The sequence below is a fragment of the Psittacula echo genome, assembly GCF_963264785.1.
Source record: "Psittacula echo genome assembly, chromosome: 21".
Classification (NCBI taxonomy): Eukaryota; Metazoa; Chordata; class Aves; order Psittaciformes; family Psittacidae; genus Psittacula; species Psittacula echo.
In genome coordinates this window covers 5,715,729-5,736,409 of record NC_137757.1, presented here as the reverse complement: position 1 = coordinate 5,736,409, position 20,681 = coordinate 5,715,729, and the positions used below count along the sequence as shown (strand labels likewise).

General features: G+C 50.3%; 1 protein-coding gene across 7 annotated transcripts; it reads right to left on the bottom strand.

The window, feature by feature from the left end:
* Window positions 1-422: 422 nt before the first annotated feature.
* On the bottom strand, window positions 423-20,498 carry INPP5B (inositol polyphosphate-5-phosphatase B). 7 transcript variants are annotated; one of them, XM_080632246.1, is made up of 24 exons: window positions 20,414-20,431; window positions 20,136-20,197; window positions 19,480-19,575; window positions 19,124-19,380; window positions 15,890-15,987; window positions 15,495-15,524; window positions 14,949-15,059; window positions 10,976-11,069; window positions 9,347-9,517; window positions 8,707-8,808; window positions 8,152-8,266; window positions 7,403-7,519; window positions 6,397-6,584; window positions 5,737-5,848; window positions 5,484-5,593; window positions 4,959-5,094; window positions 4,252-4,362; window positions 3,477-3,639; window positions 3,084-3,319; window positions 2,403-2,516; window positions 1,943-2,027; window positions 1,441-1,568; window positions 1,141-1,252; window positions 423-847 (listed from the first exon to the last, which is right to left on the bottom strand). In XM_080632246.1, the coding sequence occupies exons 2-24, from the start codon at window positions 20,166-20,168 to the stop codon at window positions 723-725; spliced, it is 2,844 nt and encodes a 947-aa protein (XP_080488372.1). In that variant the 5' UTR covers window positions 20,169-20,197; window positions 20,414-20,431; the 3' UTR covers window positions 423-722. The 7 variants fall into 7 exon arrangements, with proteins under 7 accessions (XP_080488372.1, XP_080488374.1, XP_080488373.1 ...); XM_080632248.1 differs by lacking the exons at window positions 19,124-19,380; window positions 19,480-19,575; window positions 20,136-20,197; window positions 20,414-20,431 and adding exons at window positions 16,899-16,978; window positions 17,057-17,228 and having other exon boundaries at window positions 425-847; XM_080632249.1 differs by lacking the exons at window positions 423-847; window positions 1,141-1,252; window positions 1,441-1,568 and adding an exon at window positions 1,576-1,754 and having other exon boundaries at window positions 1,920-2,027; window positions 20,414-20,498.
* Between the last annotated feature and the right edge of the window lie 183 nt (window positions 20,499-20,681).

The following is a 20,681-nucleotide window of genomic DNA, read 5'->3' as shown; positions in this document are numbered from 1 at the left end:
TCAATGTCTCTCTTGTAATGAGGGGCCCAGAGCTGAACCCAGGATTCGAGGTGCGGCCTCACCAGTGCCCAGTGCAGGGGCACAATCCCTGCCTTGGTCCTGCTGCCACACTGGTGCTGATCCAGGCCAGGATGCTGGGGGCTTCCTGCCTGCCTGGGCACAACCTGCTCATGTTCAGCTGCATCAATCAGCACCCGCAGCTTCTTTTCACTGAGCAACTTAACTCAAAGGTGCGTGCCAGGAGGACAGAGCCAGACTCTTTCCAGTGGTGCCCAGTGACAGGACGAGGAGCAATGGCCATAAACTAAAACACCGGAAGTTTCACCTCAACATGAGGAAGAACTTCTTTCCATTGAGGGTGGCAGAGCACTAAACCAGCCAACGTCCACAACAGGCAGATCACCTGATAAAAGGCACTGAGAACTCTTTATTTAAATAACACAGACTTAAAAGTCTGAGTTTTAATACAACATAAATAAAATACAGTGTTAAGTATCAGCTTTTATATTTCTGCTTGTCTACGTACAGCTTATTTAGAAATCTTATATACTTTACACCTTAAACAGTGACAGCTGATTCTAACTCCCTGCTCTGTGCCTTCAAAAGCCATAGATTGTATAAAATATTGTGATATGTATAAAAAAAAAAGCCAGTATACTGTACAAAACCAATATTTTTACAGTAATTTGATATCTAAAAATAAGATTAGCTGCATCTGAGATTCATGGTAGATTGTCTTCTCTCAAGAGGAACTGATGGATAAATTGCTGAGCTTTACTCTTTTCAGTTATATCAGGTGGAGGATGTCCAGGAGGAGGTCGAAGTAACAAGCCACCAAATATACTGGCTGTATTCATAACAGAAAAGAGAAATCAATAAAGCAGACAGGAAGAGCTGCTCAGCAGCAGGGCAGCAAGGGTAATTCCCCCAACCCCAGTCAGTCAGAGGCAGCACCTGCCTTCAGAATGGGGTAAGGTAAGGCTGGTGACCCACACACCTCGCTTAGGCTGCTGCAGTGACTGGTTTTCTATGGACTGCTCGTTGTTAAATGCTTCAGAGCAGTGAGGCCACGACTGTGCTCACATTTGTTACACCACTGCCAACCCCCTCGGAACAGAAGGGGTATTCTGCTCTGCTTACCAAGAATATTCACATCCAAATGGTTTTTCCCTGAATTTTTCAGTAGTTCTCGTAGAAATGCCATGAGATAGTCAAACACATTCTTATGGCACGCTGGCAGGTTAGAGATAATCTGAGGAAGGCAGAAAAAACAGCATTTACATTGAAGACACAGCAATGGCTTAGCAGCATCTATTACCAACACCACCCTGTCTGCCCTTCATAACCAAAGCACCATTCCTGAGAGCAAAAACTAGTCTGGGCATAACCCAGTTTGCCTGCCCTCCCTCTGGAACTAGAGAACAGTGAAGCCAGCAATACCTGGCAGCTCTGAGGGTAGTTGTTGGCACTCTCCAAACAGCTGCTGTAGAACCTGGAGCAGATGACCGGCTCAGGCAGGCTTTCCAGGAAGAGCAGCAGGGCTTCTGCTACCGAGTGGTTGCTGCCAACTGATCCAAAGAGGGTTAAGGAAGAGGCAAGTACAATGCGATCTGGTTTGGTCACATTTCTGCTGAAACATTAATCTTTGCCTAAGTCTCCAAAAACCTCTCCTATTGTTCACAGCTTCGAGTTACATCACTTCACACAGCAAGCTGTTTCCTTTGGCAGTTGGACTCTTACATGATTCATCAACACTGCAAGGAATTAGTGGAGGCATTAGTACTGACAACGAGGAGTAGCAGGAAGTACAGAGCTCAGTTACCCCAAGACGAGACACAACGATTTAAAAACCATGGTGGAGCACAGCAGATTGATCAAATCCTTTCCAGCTTTGATCACTGAGGTGTAGTGAGCTTTACCAGACATCAGGCAGAAAGGATACGGAGGGTATCGTGCATTCCTTTGTCCAAACAATCTCGGATTTGCTCAAATTCAGATCTCAGGCCTGGTTGCTGAAAGAGATCCTCCTGCAAAGACCAGTAGTCGTTCTCAAGTGAAATAAAAGTTCTTTGGATAAATATAGCAATGTTGTTGTAATCTGGCTGGAAAAATCTCTCTAAATGGTTAGTTATCAGCACAAATCTCACCATGAGCAGCTCTAGCAAGGCTGCTGTGCAGTAGCAAGCAATGCAGGAGGGAGGCTGGTGATGCAAGCCACACACAGACAAGGTCACCAGCCTGAAATGGTGCAACCCGGAGCACCAGGACCACTTATCTCAGTGTCCTTTATCTCTCTCTGCCATTGGCCACAGTTCACAACGACTGCTATTACCAGTATTTTCTTCAAAACTAAACCCAATGCAAACCAGTTATTTTGAGCTTACAGTACAAACGCTGCCAACCTGCTGGGAAGCGTTGAGGTACAAGTGATCCACCATCATCCACAGCTCTTTTGGGATGTCCATTGGCTTTTCAGCTGGAACAGCATCATCACTCATTTCTAGTGGCATCAGGGTCTGAGGGAAGGAGGTGTGGGGAGAGGGGGGGAAAAAGAAAGGGAGAAAAAAGGCAGCTAGCCAAGTTCTTGCTAATACCCGAGAGTTAAGACTTGCTGAGAAACTGCAGCTTCAGTCACAACTTCATGCAAGACTAGTACAACAGGCACATTTGTATCTGAAGTCCAGACAGAAGAAACAAGCTGCTCTCATAAACATGCTTCATGTGCACTTAGCTCTATAGAAGCATTACATCATGCCTCACATCTACACACACATCTCCATTCCATGCGGAGAAAGCCAAAGGCTTGGGGAAAAGATCCACATTTAGAAGTTGCACACCTTTTTTTAAACATGCAGGCAGAGCAAATGGATCTTACTTCCAGTGCTCTCTATATGAAATGGGTTGGTTCCTCCACGTGAAGAACTAGGGCAGGGTGTGCAGACGGTGCACTGGAGAGCACAAGCTGTATCAGCATTCTCAGACTATGGACCAGGGAAGTGGAAGAAGGCTCTTTAAGGATAAAGACTTAACATCTAGTTTAATGGTTCTTGTGGGTTCAGAAGAGAATCTTGCCTGAAACTCACAAGTTTCCAAATGGATTCTGCTGACATATCCTGGATCGGTTCCCTCATGTGACACAGCGTATGAATGGGAGACCCAAAGCAACTTGGCAAGTAGTTGCCTGTTACAGATAGGAAATAATCCTTCCCCCTGTTCAGGTGTAAGACCAAGATATCTTCAAGTTTTTCCTCTCCAGAGTTTAAGTGTGTAGCTGTAGCTTTATTAACAAACACCTCCAGCTCAATTGTGATCTCAGCATCTGCCAGAAGACAAAAAACCCAACATACTTCATTAAAAAAAGGTATTAAACCAATAAACCTGCAAACAGGCACAGGAGTCTCAAAACAGCAGAGGGAACTAAGACACAAGGTGACAACAGTAGCTCATTAACAAGAGATGAACAATGAGGAGCTCACCTGAGAGCAGAAAGCCCTTACTGGGATTAGCAATGAGCCACTCCTTGCAGTAGCTTTCCTCATCTGGTTTGCTGATAAATTCGAACTGGCAGGGCACTTGTCCATTGCGGATTGTAAACCTCTCCACCTGCAGCTGCATGTATTTCACATCCTCAAAATGGAACTAGAAACAAATACCAGTCACCATTATCAGCCAAGTCCACCTTGCCAAGCACCAGCAGCAATTCCTGTCCTGTGGTTTAATCATTAAGCTGCAAAATACTCAGATTAACCCCATTGCTCCTGCATCCCATCTCTTCCAGGACTACACAGGATTACATTTGCTTACTCTATATGCTAAGTTAGTTGTATCAGTGGGCCCTTTAAAACAAATATTCCCCTCAAATAACCTCAATGAAACCTGACAACAAGATAACTGAAGCCTCAAATGTCTCATTTGCTTATCTTTTGTAGGCCCCAAAACAAAGCAAATGCCAGTTTTGTGACCTTTTCCAGATCCTCCAGAATTTACATTTTATGTTTCAAAGAACAAGTCAGAGCAAAGGCCACAAACTGTCCTTTTACTCTCACCCCACCTCAGGGAGCAGCACAGCCTGTGTTTCAGTCTGGTTCTGTGGATGGAATTTACCTGCATCTACACAGAAACTACTATTTCTAGGGCTTGTAAACAGAGAACAGTTGGAAGACAAACTATTACTGCTCTTTGGAACCAGACCCCATCTTCTACCAATGGAATATGGGGTCTAGGGAATCACAGCACACGAGCATACCCTACCTCTCTCCGTGAAAGGGTCACCGAGGGAATGTTGGCATTCTCCAGCTTATCCAGGGAGCGCACTATTTCCTCGAAGGCTTTTCGGTACAGGTCCTTATCCACAACTTTCACCTGAAAAGGACACACACTGCAGCAACAGGCACTGACTGCACCTCTGTGGGAGAGCTATAACACAGCTGGAAACATGAACTGATCTGATTTTAGCAGCACAGCAGTGTATACAACATGTGCAATGAACAGAGCCACCTGGAGCACTCACACTCCAAGATGCCCTGGGGATCCAACCGGAAAGGACCGTGCCATAACTAGCAAGTAGTAGTAGAGCAGCTCTTGTGGTCTTTCCTTAAATAAAAGCCTGAAAACACTCTGCTGTGTTATTTGATGTAAAATTCCTGCACTTCAAGTTTCTGTGTTATTAGGAAAATAATAAAAAAAAAAAAAAGGCAAAAGAACACTTCTGAACAAACACCTCCAGATATTAATGCATTATTTTGCTTCGCTGAGTCATTTATCACAACCCTGGCTTACTAGGACCACAGTCCTACCTCAGTATCTTATCTAGCCCACCTTTTAAACCATTGTTCTCTGTGGATGCCATAAAGCAAGAGGAGAGGGAGTCTGGCAGGAGAACCTGCCCCCTCCTTCCTGCTCTCCCCGCGCAGGGCACAAGGTCAGCAAGTTATTTCCTTCAGCACTGATGTACTTACCCCAATTTCAAACACGGAGCTCACTGGCTTATGATCACTGATCTTCAAAGCCATATGGCTGCGATAGCTCAGCTGGGTGATGTTCTGCCCTTTCCAGAGTATCCGATCACACCAGGCTGGAATGCGACACTTCTCACTACAACAGAGGTCTAAATGAGTTTCCAAGCACAGTGCAGGTGGGGCAGCAATGCAAGGCGCAATCCTGCTCTCCCCCAGACTTGCTGTTTTGTTGATGTGGTGTGGAGCTAGGTCTCTATCAAAGCTGTATTTTCTACAGTTGCTTTTACTAGTTATAAATGTCTACTATTAGGTATCTCTGTAGCACGCTTTACTTTCTACTTCTTTACTACCTCTAGTGGAAGGTGTCCCTGCCTGTGGCAGGGGCTTAGAACTGGATGAGCTTTAAGGTCCCTTCCAACCCAAGAGCTACAACCTCAGAACTGCTCCTATTTATAGCCATTAGCTCTGCAATTCTTTTTAGCTTTATTTCCTTTGGTAGCATCACACATGAAGCAACCACCATACCTTGTGTCCCAGTCATCACAGCCAGCATCATATTTGTATGTTGGCTGGAAACAAATCTCTCCCTCTGTAAAGCCTTCAAAGGCTGCATTTGCATCCATTTGCCTCTTTAGCTAGGAAAGAAAAAAGGATAAAAAACGTAATTTTCAGTAAGCTCAAGCACAGTTCCCATATGAGCTAAAAGGGAGATGTTCAGCACTGCAGTTTCTAACTAGCACCCTCCAGCACCACCTGCAGGTAGGTGAGACATCAGTACCTGGTCATACTGGCAAAGCTCTACAAATGCTTTCTCATCTACAAGCTGCTTCACTTTTGCCACATCCAGATCCTCCAGCCGATAGTTGAGGTCACCCAACCATAGAATCACACTGAAAGAGAACGTACACCAGAAGTCTGCATAGAGGCCTGAGGATGTCCAAAGCACAAGCTGCCAGCGCCGCAGCCGTGCCTCAAACCACCCAGTGCCAGCAGGAGCTCTTCTTCAACAGGATCGGGTGGATGCTTCTCCATCAGAGAGAACAAGACTGAAAACTTGAAAGAGAAGCTACATTTTCTGCCTTTGCTGGGTTCGATTCCTATTCTGCATGCTTGTCACTATCTGTTAATAACTGGTACTTTTAATGGTCCACACTCATTAAATCCCACAACCCACTTGGGAAACTGATGCATATTATCATCACCCCATTCCCACTCCATGCTTGAAAATAAAAGAACCTGGAATAGCATAAGAAGGCAAGGGACTTGTCAGCACTGTAGGGGTATCACTCTCAAAACAGGCTTATGGTAAAGCATTTCAGGCCCCTACAGATCACTGGGCACCCCTTCTTACAACCCTGCCGAGGGAACATCATGCCCCAGTACATTCAGATGGTTCTTCCTTGCCACATGCAGCAATTCCCAGAGTCAGGAAGCATACTCGTGTTTGCCAATAGTGAGAGGGGGCAAATCTGGATCCGACTGGCAGAACTGCATCCGAGAGCAGATGTCTTTGAAGTCCTGGTTCCTCCGCTCGTATTCCTCCATGTGAGCTGCGAGGTGGGAATTCACAATGCACACACTAGTGTTATGGAACTTAAATCTTATGGCAACACCACCTTTGTTACCCTGAAAGATAAAGACAAAGACATTAGTCAGAAGCTTCTACACAACAGATGAATCCACAAAGGAGTTACTTGAAGTGGCCAAGCCAAAAGACATTGAGGCAGATGGTTTAACTGCAGAGGAAGGAAAAGGCTGAAAATGCCACTGACAATTAGTGCATGAATTGAAGCCAGTAACTCACGTGAAGGTTGCACACAGCAAGCACATAGAGTTCAGTTTGTCATTCAGGAATTAGCTAACACAAAAGGAAAGTAAAATCACTAAGATCTGCTCCATTACTTCAGCAAGTCCTGAAACCAATTTAGCCACAAACTGAATCTTTTAACACAAAAGAAGACAACTGTAAATGGAGGGGGAAGCACGTGGCTTAGCTGGTCAAACCCACCACTGACAAGGTATTAAAACAACAGAAACTACATTCAAAGGGCACAGATTTCATTCAGTGGTGTGGAACGTGCAGGAAGTCCTCCTCAGGAAAACTAATCTGGATAGGCACATTCATGTTTCTTCTACTCACATCTCCCTGTGTTACTTGCTTTGGGCAGAATCAGAGCCAGCAACAAAATCACATGAGAGCCAGGCCCCACACAGCCCAGCATGTGCAATCAGGAAGAAAAGGCCTTCAAAGATTCTCCCTCAAGCTCTTTGAGCCTTTGCAAGCAGAGGGCAATTCCCTGTGGCAACAGCCGGAGCTGGCAAGAGGACAGGATTAGGTGCTTCCAAAGGCAGCTGCATCCCTCAGCTGGAGGAATAACCGCTACGTTTAAGGAGAGGGGCTCTCCAGGGCTTTTCTCCATCTCACACACAGTGGCCATTCTTACCATCCTCCCCATGATTCCAGTTCCCACAGTCTCAGCTTCCACCTCCGAGATGTTCAAAGCAAGTTCCGCTTTCACGTACAACAGAAGCATGATTCCCACGAGCCGCACAAGTTTCACCTGAAAAACAGATCCTGTTCCATTAAATACTTGAATGGGAGGGGTTTAGAGTGAGAAGGAACATCATCCCCAGTCCAGAACACAGGTCACCAAATGGAGAGAGTTCCAGGCTCATCCAACAGAGCAGCGGGGCCCACAAGCGCTCCCAACAGCACAGCACAGGGAAGAGCCAGGGACCAGCACCCCAGTAAACAAAGCTGAAGCCCAAAGCAAAACCTCCAGCACAGGCACAGCTCATGGAAGGAACTTCCCTTCAACAACAGTGACAAGAAACAAGAAACCTAAGGAGCAGGAGCCAAACCGTAAGTAGCATTCCTACCAAGATAACCTTCACAACTCATTCCACCATGCCCTGTGGAGACAGACATGGAAGAAGCTAAGATACTTCCTATTCTCTTCCCCCATGATAGCAGGAGCTTCCTTTATGCATGGATGCTTAGCTCTGGTCTCCTGTCCTGCCCTCACCTTGGTACTCTGCACAGAAACCCTCCCTGCTTCACCTTCAGAGTGCTTCTGCCTGACCAAGAGCTATAGACAATGAACCTCTGGATGTCACAGCAACTGAGAACAAGAAAAAACAAAGAGAAAAGAGGCCCAAGTGGAAATCAAACCTCCCCAAAAGCCGCATTTACCTTTGCATATTTGGCATCTGGGTGAAGACTGTCAGTTACAGCTTTAAACCACTCTTCTTCCTTCGGTGTGTCATTGAAAAAGAAGGCTTCTTTACTCAGATCAAGCTCCTGGAAACTGTGTTAAGAGGAAGGAACCCATGGATGCATGCACTTGTTTATAACTTTCCAACCCTTCCCTCTGGGAAAGAACTGAATCAGTTTATACTCACTACATTTATAACTGAAAACTCGAATTCAGTTATGCAGATTTTAGAGGTATGCTAAGTGTAAAAAGCTCAGTTACTATTAGGATTAAACTGAAAGTGCATTTCTTATACCTATAGATAAACTGAACGGCATTAAAGATTTTGTAACCCTGCAGTGCCAGAATTCAAGCACTATCAGATTTACAGCCCTTCCAGGCTGTGCAAACACATACTCTAAAGCTGTGCAATGGAGTAGTCGGTGCAAACATTCCTCAGCTGTAGTGTCTTGGCTAAACCTCCACGCTATCAACTCACAGGCAAGCAACCCACAGTTAAGGTGCGGAAGGATGGGCCAGAAAGAGACACTCACCCAACACAGTAGATGTCTGGAGGCTCAGCATCACATCTCAGCCAGGGCTGGAGGCTCTCTTTGGGTGACTGACCGTTCACATTGTATGTCCCCACAAAAAATCTGCAAAGAGAGTCATGAAAGCCCTGCAATTGTAGAGCTGATGGAAATACCCCTGTTAGTAACCCATGTACTTAATACTAGATATAACTGATCAGAAATAAGATGTTTCCAGGGGGAGAATTAGGAAAACGTGACAAAATTTAAAGCCCTAAAATGATTTAATTACAGCAGCATCTTTACAGACAACACACACATTTACATGTAGTATAGAAAAGAAAGAAGACTACATGATAAGGAGTGAACAGAGCGGTGAGAGAGAAGGCCAGAGGTGCACAGAACTGATGCATATCCAGACACAGTCTGAAATAAGCACAGGAAAAAGTCATTTTAAAGAGGCCATTTTCTCAACAAGAACAGGAGGCCTCAACAGAGACACGAATGAAATTCTTCTCTGCTAATGCCTAAGTGAGGAAAGCAAGCTGTTCTGGGAAGCACGGATCACACTTTCCTAGTGTACATCAAACCTAGATGAAGTAACAGCTTATCCTAACAAACTTACATCCCACAAGAAGAAGTCCTTCTCAGGAATGACCATTACCTGAAGTTCTGGATGTGTGTGTAGGAACCTTCCTGTTGTAGAAGCTGAGATTTAACAATAGTATCTCGTAGTCCAAACTTTGGCTCTGACAAGATTGAAGCCTTGTCTGACACCATGACGCTGGAGGACCGCACCATTTCAGTTGTCACTTCAAGTTTGGGTTTGTTTTGCCTGGAAACAAAAGCAAAACTGTGTGATGAAACCCAGGATATGCGCACACCCTGAACAGCTTCTTTCTGCCACCAAGGACTTGATTCACACTTATCTGTTTCACAGATGATAATCGATCTTTGGGATAAGCAAACAAGACCAAAAGGTGCATTTCTTATACCTATAGATAAAACCAGTGTAACTAAAATAACAAGTGGTTTTCACTAACGTGGTGCAACCTGTTGATTCACAGCAGGCCTTACTCACACCTCAATGTCGATACAAAACCTGTCCACCTTTCCTGCTTCCTGGAGCAAAGAGATGCAAATCTCATCTCCTGCTGCCCCTGCTCAGCCCTTCTGACCTCAGCAGAAGCAAAGCCTCTGCTGGAAAACTCCCAGCTCTGCCTAGCAAGGAGGCGGCACAGAATGGGTGGAGGTAGGGGTGGTTTTATTTAGTGTCTCACGGCTCTGCAAACTCCTTTTGCAATAGCACTAATACCACAGCTTGGGAGTTCCCACACCAAAAGGATGATGATAAGAATTTAAGGTCACCAACTTGCACACCAGTGCCAAGGACAGCACACAGGCTTCGAAGGATACACAGCAAGGTCCACAAAGTCCTGGGAACTGGAAAATGAAACTGTGACATTTGAAGAGTATATCTATGGGACAGGGTGGCCCTAAGCCAAAGCTCTCTGAATTCCAAATAAACAAGGCTAGTGGCTCCTGTCCTACTAAACTTCCAAACTATGCCCAAATAGGGGACTAGCAGGACTGTCCCTGAGAGGCTGCACTGAAATTCCCACTAAAGCTCTGACAGCATCCTTGTGCTGAACTTTCTCCTCTCCTAACTACAATCTGCAGTTGACAACTTCTGCTCTAGATTCCACCCCTCTGGGGACTGCAGCCGATGCAGCCGCTCCCAGATGGAACCAGATAATGCAGCCACAAGACTGCTCGAGCACTGGTGTGTGCACAGACCTCACGTGCTGCCACCAGAGACGAACTTCCCCAGTCGGTTTCCCACTGAAAACAAGGAAGCAGAAAGATCACTGCACTTTCTTTTTCTTTCTCTAGACATCAAAGCATCAACAATCTGCCCATCACAGTTCATTCCATCCGCATGCGACAGAGTACCTGGAACTTATATATATTTACTGTCACTCTACAGAGATCCTTTGTGGAGGAGAGCCGTAGCTAAACCAGCAAAGAAACGTCGCCAGCACATTTAGTCCTCACTAGACCTTCCAAGAAGAGCTGACGTGCACAACTCTCCCTTCACGTGAACACTCCCTGCCAGTGTTCAAGGCCAGGTTGGACAGGGCTTGGAGCAAGCTGCTGTAGTGGAAGGTGTCCCTGCCCACGGCAGGGGTTGGAACTGGATGAGCTTTAAGGTCCTTTTCAACCCAAACCAGGCTGGGATTCTCCGATTCAACTGCTTCCCCATAAACTACACAAAAAGAGAGAGATACCATACCGAGGAGCACCTCTATCAGTGCTGTCGCAGCTCCGGTTCTGAGTAACCACAGGCTTTTTTCCGTTCTGTTTGACACCTTCAGAGCCAACCACTTCTGCAAAGAAAAACAACAAAACCAAAGAGTTTCACATTTAACACAAAATGGTCTTTAATTTATCAACGCACTCATGCACACCCTGGCAAAAATCTGTCAGCAGAGTATTAGATCTGTGTGGAGAAACAAAGCACCCCGCAGCCTCTCTTCATCACCTGAGAGATCTAACTTAATGTGACAGAACTGTTCCGTGACGATGCAGCTTCCCCTCTAGAGGAAGAATTGCCACTAGGATGTGGTGGGGTCACAGAGAGCAGCAGAGCTGTTGGTTCTCCATCAGAGCTAAGCCAAACCAGGACTTAGCAGCACAAAATCCAAGGCTTTATCCTAGGAATCTAAAAAATGTAGGTTAATAACAGGGTTTTCCTTTCTGAAAGAAAGCAGGAAGTACAAAGAAAGGAAAAGGAAGAAAAAACAACCCCCCAAAACCCACACTACCATTTAAAGGGTTTCTACTTATCTACAAGCACATAGCAAAGCACAAGCATCTCCCCACTCAAGACCGTGTAGAACAGTCACCACATGAGCCCACTGTACCGCAGCAGAAAGAAGTGCCTCAATGCGAAAGAAGTGCCTCAAGATGATGCCACTTGGCACACAAATCTAACGATGATGTAGAAACTGTTCTTAAGATTCTAAGGTTCCAGTCATTCAGCTGAGCTGCTCTTTCAGTGAGCACAGCTCAGAAGAATTACAATGTTATTGTTGTCATAATACGTGCTCCAGGAGAAGAGCACAAACCAGAAATAGAAGCTGAAGCAGTTTACCGAGGCACTCAGAATATAAACAACCTGACAAGAAGTGGCCGTGTTCTCAACTTGGAAAACCTCTTCTGCCCAAGAGCCCTCTGAAAATAAAGACTGTGTAAGAGGATTTATCAGAGCCTGGCTACAGAAGAGCCCGTGACTCAAACCTCATTATGGATCACGCAGCCAAAGCCACACAGGGCCGAACAGGAGCATATACAGCTCAGAGATGTGCTGCGAAGCCCAGTCTTGGTGAGCTGGGATGGAGCTCACCACAGTACTTCATACAGGCATTAAGTACTGCACCAGTGCTGCCTGAGCCTCTGCAAGCTCTCCTGTAAACACCAAGCAATGTAGAGAGATAGGACAAGAGCTTTAAGCTAAAAGAGAGACGATTTAGAGTAGACATTAGGCAGAAGTTCTTTCCTGTGAGGGGGCTGAGGCGCTGGCACAGGGTGCCCAGAGAAGCTGTGGCTGCCCCATCCCTGGCAGTGTTCAAGGCCAGGTTGGACACAGGGGCTTGGAGCAAGCTGCTCCAGTGGAAGGTGTCCCTGCCCGTGGCAGGGGTTGGAGCTGGATGAGCTTTAAGGTCCCTTCCAACCCAAACCGCTCTAGGTTCCTATGACTTGTGTCCTGCTCAGAGCCGCTGACACAGCCACGACATGATCCACAGATCGCAGTCGTGGATCACAGTTTTGCATTTTAACCTCATGAGCAGAAATCAGTTTCAGGTAGGATTCTCCTAAGAAAGTCACCGTGGAAAAGGGCTGTTTCCCTGGGACAAATTTATATCTAGATACACATAGCCAGAGGGATCTATGGGTTAGCAAACTGAAGTGGAATATTTAGCAAGGTAATGACCTTGCTCAATAATTGCACTGGGTACAGAAATGAAGAGCTATGTGCAGAGATTACAGAACAGCAGGAAGTGTGCAGTCTGAATCAGGCAGGATTTGCAGCTAAAGGAGATTTAAGCAGGAATAAAGATGCTCTTGTTAAAAACATGCGCTGACATTATAGTGCCACAGCAGGAAAATGTATCTTCTGGATAACACAGAATTTACACGCAAGTGTTCAGAAGGGAGAATTAAATTAGCCCTGCCATTAGTTAGATGAGCCTTAGCCAGTCTGCTCTCTGCTTAATGGAAGTGTAAGCAGCAGTCCATGCAGGACTGGGCTACTCCAGCCTGGAGGGAAGTAAACTGGCTTTCTTCAGGGTTCCAAACAAAGCAGCACCGCAGTTGTGACTGCGACTGCACAGAGAGAGGTCGTGGGGTAGGGGCTTTAACCAAAATTGTGAACAGAAACCATACAAAGCGAAGCACATTTAAATCCCTTTACAGACGCTCTCAATCACCAGCCAGCTTTAATTCACAGGGAAGGTAACGAACTAGTATCACTTCACTATCTATCAAGTCGCACCAGGGAAGGTTTAGGCTGGATACTACGAAAAACGCCTTCACCAAGAGGTTTATCAGCCTGGAACAGGCTGCCCAGGGCAGTGGTGGAGTCACCATCCCTGGAGGTATATAAGAGCCTGTGGATGTTGCCCTTAGGGACATGGTTTAGTGATGGACTTGGCAGCGCTGGGTTAACGGCTGGACTGGATCTTAACGGCCTTGTCCAACCTAAACAGTTCTATGATTCAACTAGCAAATGGCAGTATTTATACAGTATTTAAATGTGCTTTGATTTGCATATCAAAGTTGCTATCTCAGTATGCATGTTAATTTAAGGACAGAATGAGACAGAGCTATTCCTGGAAGACAAAACCTCATTCTATACCGATTTATGTTCTGAAAGACCCCAAAGCATGGCAGAGAGCATCTTCCTCTGCTAATACAAGAGGCAAGAACCAAAACGAAACCAACCAAAACTCCTGGTCCAAAAAGCCTGGACTCCTCTGACTCAAGATCATAAAATCACAGAATGCCAGGCTGGAAGGGACCTCGAGGCTCACCTGGTCCAACCTGTCTGGGCAAAACATGACCTAGACCAGACATCCTAAACACAATGAAGCCTTGCAAAGGCAACTTGGCCAAAGCTCAGAGGCACCATTTAATAGGGGAACGACTTCCCAAGGAGCTCACCATTCATAGGGTGTTACTGCGCTCTAGAAACAACAAAACCACAGTAACAAAGGGCCGGGGTTGTGTTTCGTTCAGCCCGTTTTGCCTCCCGAGCACAAGATACGCCCAGGTCTCTCCCAGCCCGTTCTAGGCTCCACATTCTCACACGAGGGGCCCGTCCCGCACTGCAACCCCGAAGTTCGCCCCTTCCCTCCTCTGCTCGGACTTCGAGGAATCGCTGCGGTGCTCCGCGTGTCCCCACACCTGCGCTCCGCGAACAGGGAAGCGGCCGCCGGGCCAAGCCGATCCGCACCGGACCCACCGAAGCCCCGGCGATCCCCGCCGCGGGCGTCGTCCCCCGCAGAGCCGCCGGGCCGTGCCCGAGCACCGGCGTTTCCCGCATGACGCCGGGCTACCGGTCAGCGCAGCTCCCCCGCCGGCCCCGCTCCTTCCCCTTCCCTCCCCGTCCCGTCCCGCCCGCCGGTGGGACCCGCGCTCACCTCGGCGGAGCCGCCCGCCCGCGGACATCGCCGCAGCTCGGCGCCGCCACCGGCCCCAGCCCGCCCCGGCTCAGCACCGCCCCAGCGCCCGCCCCGTTCCGCCCGCAGGCAGCGGCGGCGGCGGCTCCGAGCGCGCCTTCCGCGGGGGTCGATCCAGGCGCTCAGAGCCCCGTGCGACCGCGCGACGGGAACGGAGGCGAGCCCCGGCCGGAGCGGGGAGCGGGGTGAGCGCGGGGCCGTGCAAGCGGCAGGGCTGATCCTCGCCTCGGGGGCGGGAAGGGCAACGGGAGAACAGGGCGAGAGGGAGGGCGCACGCCGGGAGCTCTGCTTGGCCCTCACCGGCTCCAAAGGAGCTTCGGTGCAGCCTTTGGACAGCAGGTACCAGCATCTGCTCAGCGAACACACCGAGCATCTCTGCCGAGCTGCGTGAGGAGCCAGCACGCTGCGAGCTGTAACAACTGGGTGCAAGTTCCAGGCACTCTTCAGCAGGGACCAGCCGAGTGCCTGCACCGCCATCCACCACCAACCCCGCGGGTCACATCCAGCCCGTGATGGAGCTCGTACCTTCCCGGCACCGGCTGACCTCCCGCAGGAACGCGCGCGTGTGGGAACCAAAAGGCAACTGCACCGTGAATTCATCATCTTCTGAAGTGATCAGGACAGTCACGTCACAGCCTGAAGACATGGGGAGAAAAAGAGCTCCTGGGGTCAGCCCTCAGCAACTGAGCATCTCCTGTGCTCTGCAGCAGCAGGTTAATGCATGCAGACTTAGCAACAAGCCTCTCCAAGCCACATTTTACATGAGAATGCCATTTAAAAATGGAAAAGTCAGCATTTATAGTAATTTTTATCCTGTTCATTCAGTGACAATGATTAATCTTCCAGCAGCAGTTTAAAAGCCTCTGAAAAAACATTCCTTTGGTTGAGCGAGGGGGACAATACTTGTTAACATGAATGAATCACAGCAAACAGCACCCCAAGACCCCCAACAGGAGCCGGACAAGATCCTCCCACTCCACAGTCCAGACCACCAGAGCCCCTGCTCCCAATGCCATGGAGTTTAGCTGCTGCAAGGGCCCAGAACGCTCAAAACACCACAAGAGAACTCACCAAGGACGTGAAGGTCAGTGTCAATTACAACTGCAAATATAAAACACAGTTTTGGTTACTAAGCAAGGCAACAGGTCTGCAGCCTGCGCTGATGAGCTGAGGTTAGCAAGCTCAGTAAGTTCCTCAAATCCCAAATACTCCTGGTATGCACAGAGACAGGCAGAACAAACCTGCTGGGGCTTGGAAGGGCATGGGGCACTCTGAGGTGCAGAGCAATTCATCTCTCAGGGCCCTGCCAGCTGTGTGCATGGCACACAGGAGTCACCAGGGATTACAAAATGAATTAGAAACGTGAAGGCTGAATAGATCCCAAATGTCATTAAGTAGAACAACAAACTATGGACTCCAAACCCTTCTTTGGAGGGGGTTGCTAAGCCACCCAAGTGTGTTCGTACCTTCTTCCACTGCAAACCCCTCTGTGATGGGGATGACTTTCTCCAGGCAGACATCCTCAGCCTCGATGGCCATCCGCCGGTGAGTGTATATGTGGATCCTGCAAGCACAGAGCAGACACAGAGGCAATGCCTCCTCGAATCTGGCGTCGCTGCAGGTACAGACAGATCCCATCCCACCCAGGAGCATCTGCGAGCACAGCCTCATGCCAACCCCAAAGCAATTCTTGACTGTGGGGGGCCAGCAGCCTGTCCAGCTGAATCACAGAAGGGTTGGAAGGGACCCTAAAGCTCCTCCAGTCCCAACCGCTGCCACGGGCAGGGACCCCTTCCACTGGAGCAGCTTGCTCCAAGCCCCTGTGTCCAACCTGGCCTTGAACACTGCCAGGGATGGGGCAGCCACAGCTTCTCTGGGCACCCTGGGCCAGCGCCTCAGCACCCTCACAGGGAAGAGCTTCTGCCTAAGAGCTCATCTCAGTCTCCCCTCTGGCAGGTTCAAGCCATTCCCCTTGGCCTGTCCCTACAGGCCCTTGTCCAAAGCCCCTCTCCAGGTTTCCTGTAGCCCCTTTAGGCAGTGGAGCTGCTCTGAGATCTTCCCTTAAGGAGCCTTCTCTTCTCCTGGCTGAACAACCCTAACAGTGCCCAGTGTTGGGAAATCCACCACTTCCCTGGGGAGACCATTCCAGTGGCTGAGTGTGCACGATTTCCCTCTTGTGTCCAGTCAGCATATCCCCAGGAGCAACCTGTGCCTATCGTCCCCCGGCTTTCCCATCTCCATCTTCTTGGTCGCCCCTTGAAACGAACACGTTTGTGTCCTGGCGAACCCCACCAGAGCGCGGAGTGCAGAGCCCGGGCCTGGCTGTCCCCAGTGACCACCCGCAGCACGGCACCTCCACCCCGCTGCCCAGCGGAGGCCTTTGGGGGCAGGACGTGGCTCTCAAGCGGCCTCCGAGCCCCGGAGCCCCCGCGGCAGCCCCGCTACCAACCCGCCCCCCGCGGCCTTGTCACCTACGCGAGCCCGCGGCGGGTCTCCACCAGGCCCAGGAGCCGGCTCCCCCCGGCCTCCCCCGCGGACAGGAGGCCCTGCACCGCCTTCAGCTCAGCGTCAAGGAACGGCCGCGGCGAGACGGGGCCCGCGGCCTCCCGCTGCAACCCCGCTGCAAAGGATACGATCCGGCACGTCGCGCCCTCCGCCAGGGTCTCCTGGATGACAACCGACTGGTCCATGCCCCGACCCCGCTCAGCACCACCGCCGGGCCCGGCCCACGGCCCCCCCCCGCCACCACAGCCCCTCAGGCGGGGCCTCCCCTTTGGCGGCCGTTACCGGGGCCGCAGCCGCCGCTTTCCGTTACCCTGCGCGCCGGGGCCGCCGGAAATAACGGCACCGCCCCGGGAGGGACCGGCCCGGAGCGCGGCTTGGCCGAGCGGCAGCTGCCGGCCGCGGGCAGCGGGTTCAGGCTCCGGTCCTGCAGGCCGGGACAGAGCCACACAGGCGGCTGGATGCAGCGGAACGGGCAGGGAGGGAGCTCCGGGGTAGTGTAGGGCCAGAAGGGCTCATTCCCTGGTAGAACCAGGACGGGCTCTTCCATCAGGAGCACCTTGAGCTGTTTCCTTGCTGGATTTCAGGACCCGGCTGGCACAAGTCTGCTTATTATTAATTATTATGACATTAATAATTATGGGACTTAATTAACACCGAGTGTGTGAACCATCACCAGTCTTCTGCATAGAGGTGGGAGAGTTTAGCCTAGGTCAGGTCTTCCCACAGATGTAGGAGCAATAGCCAAGATCTAGGGATTAGGAAACCCCAGAGCATTCCCCATTAAGGTAACTGCTCTCCATCTGCCTTCCTGCTCCCACCCCTGTGCTCCAGCAGCCATCCAGAATGGATGAGAGACTGCAAAGAGGAAATGAAAGAACAGTCTGAAATAGTCACTGTCAGCCCCTGCTCTTACAAGAAACATAGAGCTGGGTGCTGGCTTTGAGTCAGAAACCCCTTGGCTTGGTCCTGTGGATACACTGCCATTGTGGCCTGGATCGAATTCCAAACACACCCTTGTGCCGTGCTTGGGACGCACTGCACCCGCGCCCTGCGACGTGGAACGGGCTGGGTACAGCTTCCATGAGGCTTTTCTCACCCAGCCCCGCATCTGCTCCCCGCCAGGTCCCAGCCCACAGCCCCTCACCAGGGCTGGCAGAGCAGACCCCTTCCATCAGCGAGCCGGCCCATCCAGGCCCTCCCCTGGAGCCGCGGCGCGCTCAGACACGCTCCAAACCCTGACCACAGCTCTGTATTTGTGCAATCCTGGAAGAGGCAGCAGCGGCAGAGGACAGCGGAGCGGGAGCGGGCACCGACACCGGTGAGTGCTGCAGCACAGCAGCTCTGGCTGCTGCAGGAACAGGCTGGAGGTGGTTCATGTCATGGCTCTGCTCTGCCTTTAGCAGCAGAGAATGACAGCGGTGAAAGGGATCAGCTACAACAGGAGACACTTTTAGATGAATCCCCTTTTCCTGCTTCACAACTGGAGAGGAGACAGTTCCTAATTCCACCAACACAGACAAGAGGTATCCCAATACCAGAGCAGTTTTTAACTAACAAGTAAGAAGATGCCCAGAAAGGCCATGCTGTGAGCAGATTATCAACTAAAGCAGGCTCTGTGCCTTCAGTCAAGGCAGAACTTTCTGAGGTTTAAGCAGGCTTAACCCCCTCCTGTTCCTGCCCCAAGGTCGCTCATCCGGCATCCATAGCCCCAGCTGCAGCAGCTCCCAGAAACCCTTCTTAGCTTGCAGATCTCCCAGGCCTCCAGGTTTGTGGCAGCACAGGGAAGAACAGCCCTTTGCAGCTTCCTTAGTGCATGGATTAAATGCTTTTCCTCTGGCTGCACTGGGGGAGTCTCAATCACGAGGAGTTAAAACTCACTGCATGTAAGATGCCAAACAGGACGTGGGACTCACCCACTCTGGGAAGGTGCAGGATTTGGAGTGGAGCTTAGGGATGAGAGGTGGGATTTGGGAATCAGCATCCGGGGCCTGTGCAGGGCAGCAACTGAGCCAAGCTCAGAGGCCGGGGCTTGCCCTGTGGCAGGAGGCACCTGCACAGGGGAACAAACAGCCCCATGCAACTGGGCCACCTTAGGACAGGGATGGAACAGAGGGTGTTCAATAGCGGCCTTGGCTGAAGCCAGAGAGCAGCAGGGATGCTGAGGAGCACTGCAGAGCATCCGGGCTGCTGCTTACCCCCAGAGGGAAGCAGAGCCCCTGGAAGTGAGGAGAAGAACCACCCCACACACCATGAGCTTCATGAGCGGGGCCGCAGTCACCCGCCCAGCACCACTGACGTGGACTTTGCCATCCAGCTTCAGGCAGCTGGCTCGCAGGGTGGCCGGGCAGCACTCCTGGTAACAGGAAGCCTTCGTCCCAGCAGCACAGACTGGTTTGGCAGCCTTGCAGGCTTTGCTGCATCCAGCCATGTAATTCAAGCCCATCTTCTTCATCTGGAAGGAGGAGAGAGACATTAGCCTGGGGGCCCTGCCAAGCTTTTAATATTCACATCCCAGGAAGCATGCAGGCTCCTGGGCTCTCCTGCTCCTTACCTCACAGAAGTCCTGCCCAACACTGCATCTAGCAACAGCCTTCTTGCCTTTGAAACATCCATCCCCATGACAGGAGAACGCTGCACACACCTTCCCCTACAAGAGAGGAGCAGACACTGTACGTTCAGCAAGCAGGACTCCCAGGACAAGCACTGAACTTTAGACAGCCCTTCTTTCTTCAGGGCTCCTTCCCAAACCCCTCTCTGTTCTGCCTCAGGCACTTTAGATACAGAGATAAAAAGGCAAACAGCACCCATCTGAAACTGGAAGAAGCTTGAGTGAAACACCAGCAGTGCAGACAAGTTTCAAGCCTCCTTTTCCTTCCTCTTAAGAGGCCTCTGCAAAGATAAGCACCTTCTCCTCCATGCAGGCGGTGGAAAAAGGCTGCAGTGCCCCATCGGTCCCTGTGGCTGCAGGAAAGGCTCCATGCAGTCAGCTCCAACTGCTTGAATTGATGTAAGCACTGGGCTTGGGAGCAGGCCCGTTTGACGGGGCTCATTATGGACTCTCCTCTTTCAATGCTCATTAAGGATCCCCTTCCAGAGGCAGCTTTTGACCCCATAAAGCAGGTGCAGGAGGGGTGCAGGCAGGTTTTGACCCCATAAAGCAGACCCAGCACCCACGGCCACAGCAGCATCTGCCCGGCTGGTACCTACGTTCTGGGGGGGAGCTCTGGAGGTGGTGGTCATCGGTGGCGTGGTGGCGGGGGGCAGATCACCTGCAGACACAGACGGAGCCCTGTGAGGCTGTGCCCAGCACAGAGCCCATGCAGAACCCTCCACAGCCACACACAGGACATTCACCACCATGGTTCACATGTGGAGGAGACGCAGTGATGCGGCCCTAGCTCTCTGCAATGGGTTTTACCCATCATCATCATCTCCCTCCTCCACAGCAGGATTAACCTCAGACCATTACCACTGTGGGCACTTACCATAGGAGCTAGCGTTGAGCTGCAGGCAGAGGGAGGAGTTGCAGCAGTCCAGGGCACACTCCCTTGTGCTCACGCTGCTGTTGGTCCTGCACATCCCCGAGCCACAGGCACTGCTGCACCTGGCTGTGTAGTTTGTGCTGGAGAAACGATACAGCTGCAACAGCAGAGCCAAAGGAAGGAGGGTGAAGAGATGCCTTTGTGAAGGAGCAAAAGTAACTGACAGGCTGCCACAGAGAGGCAAGGGAAACAGGAGAGTCATGGGTTGTTA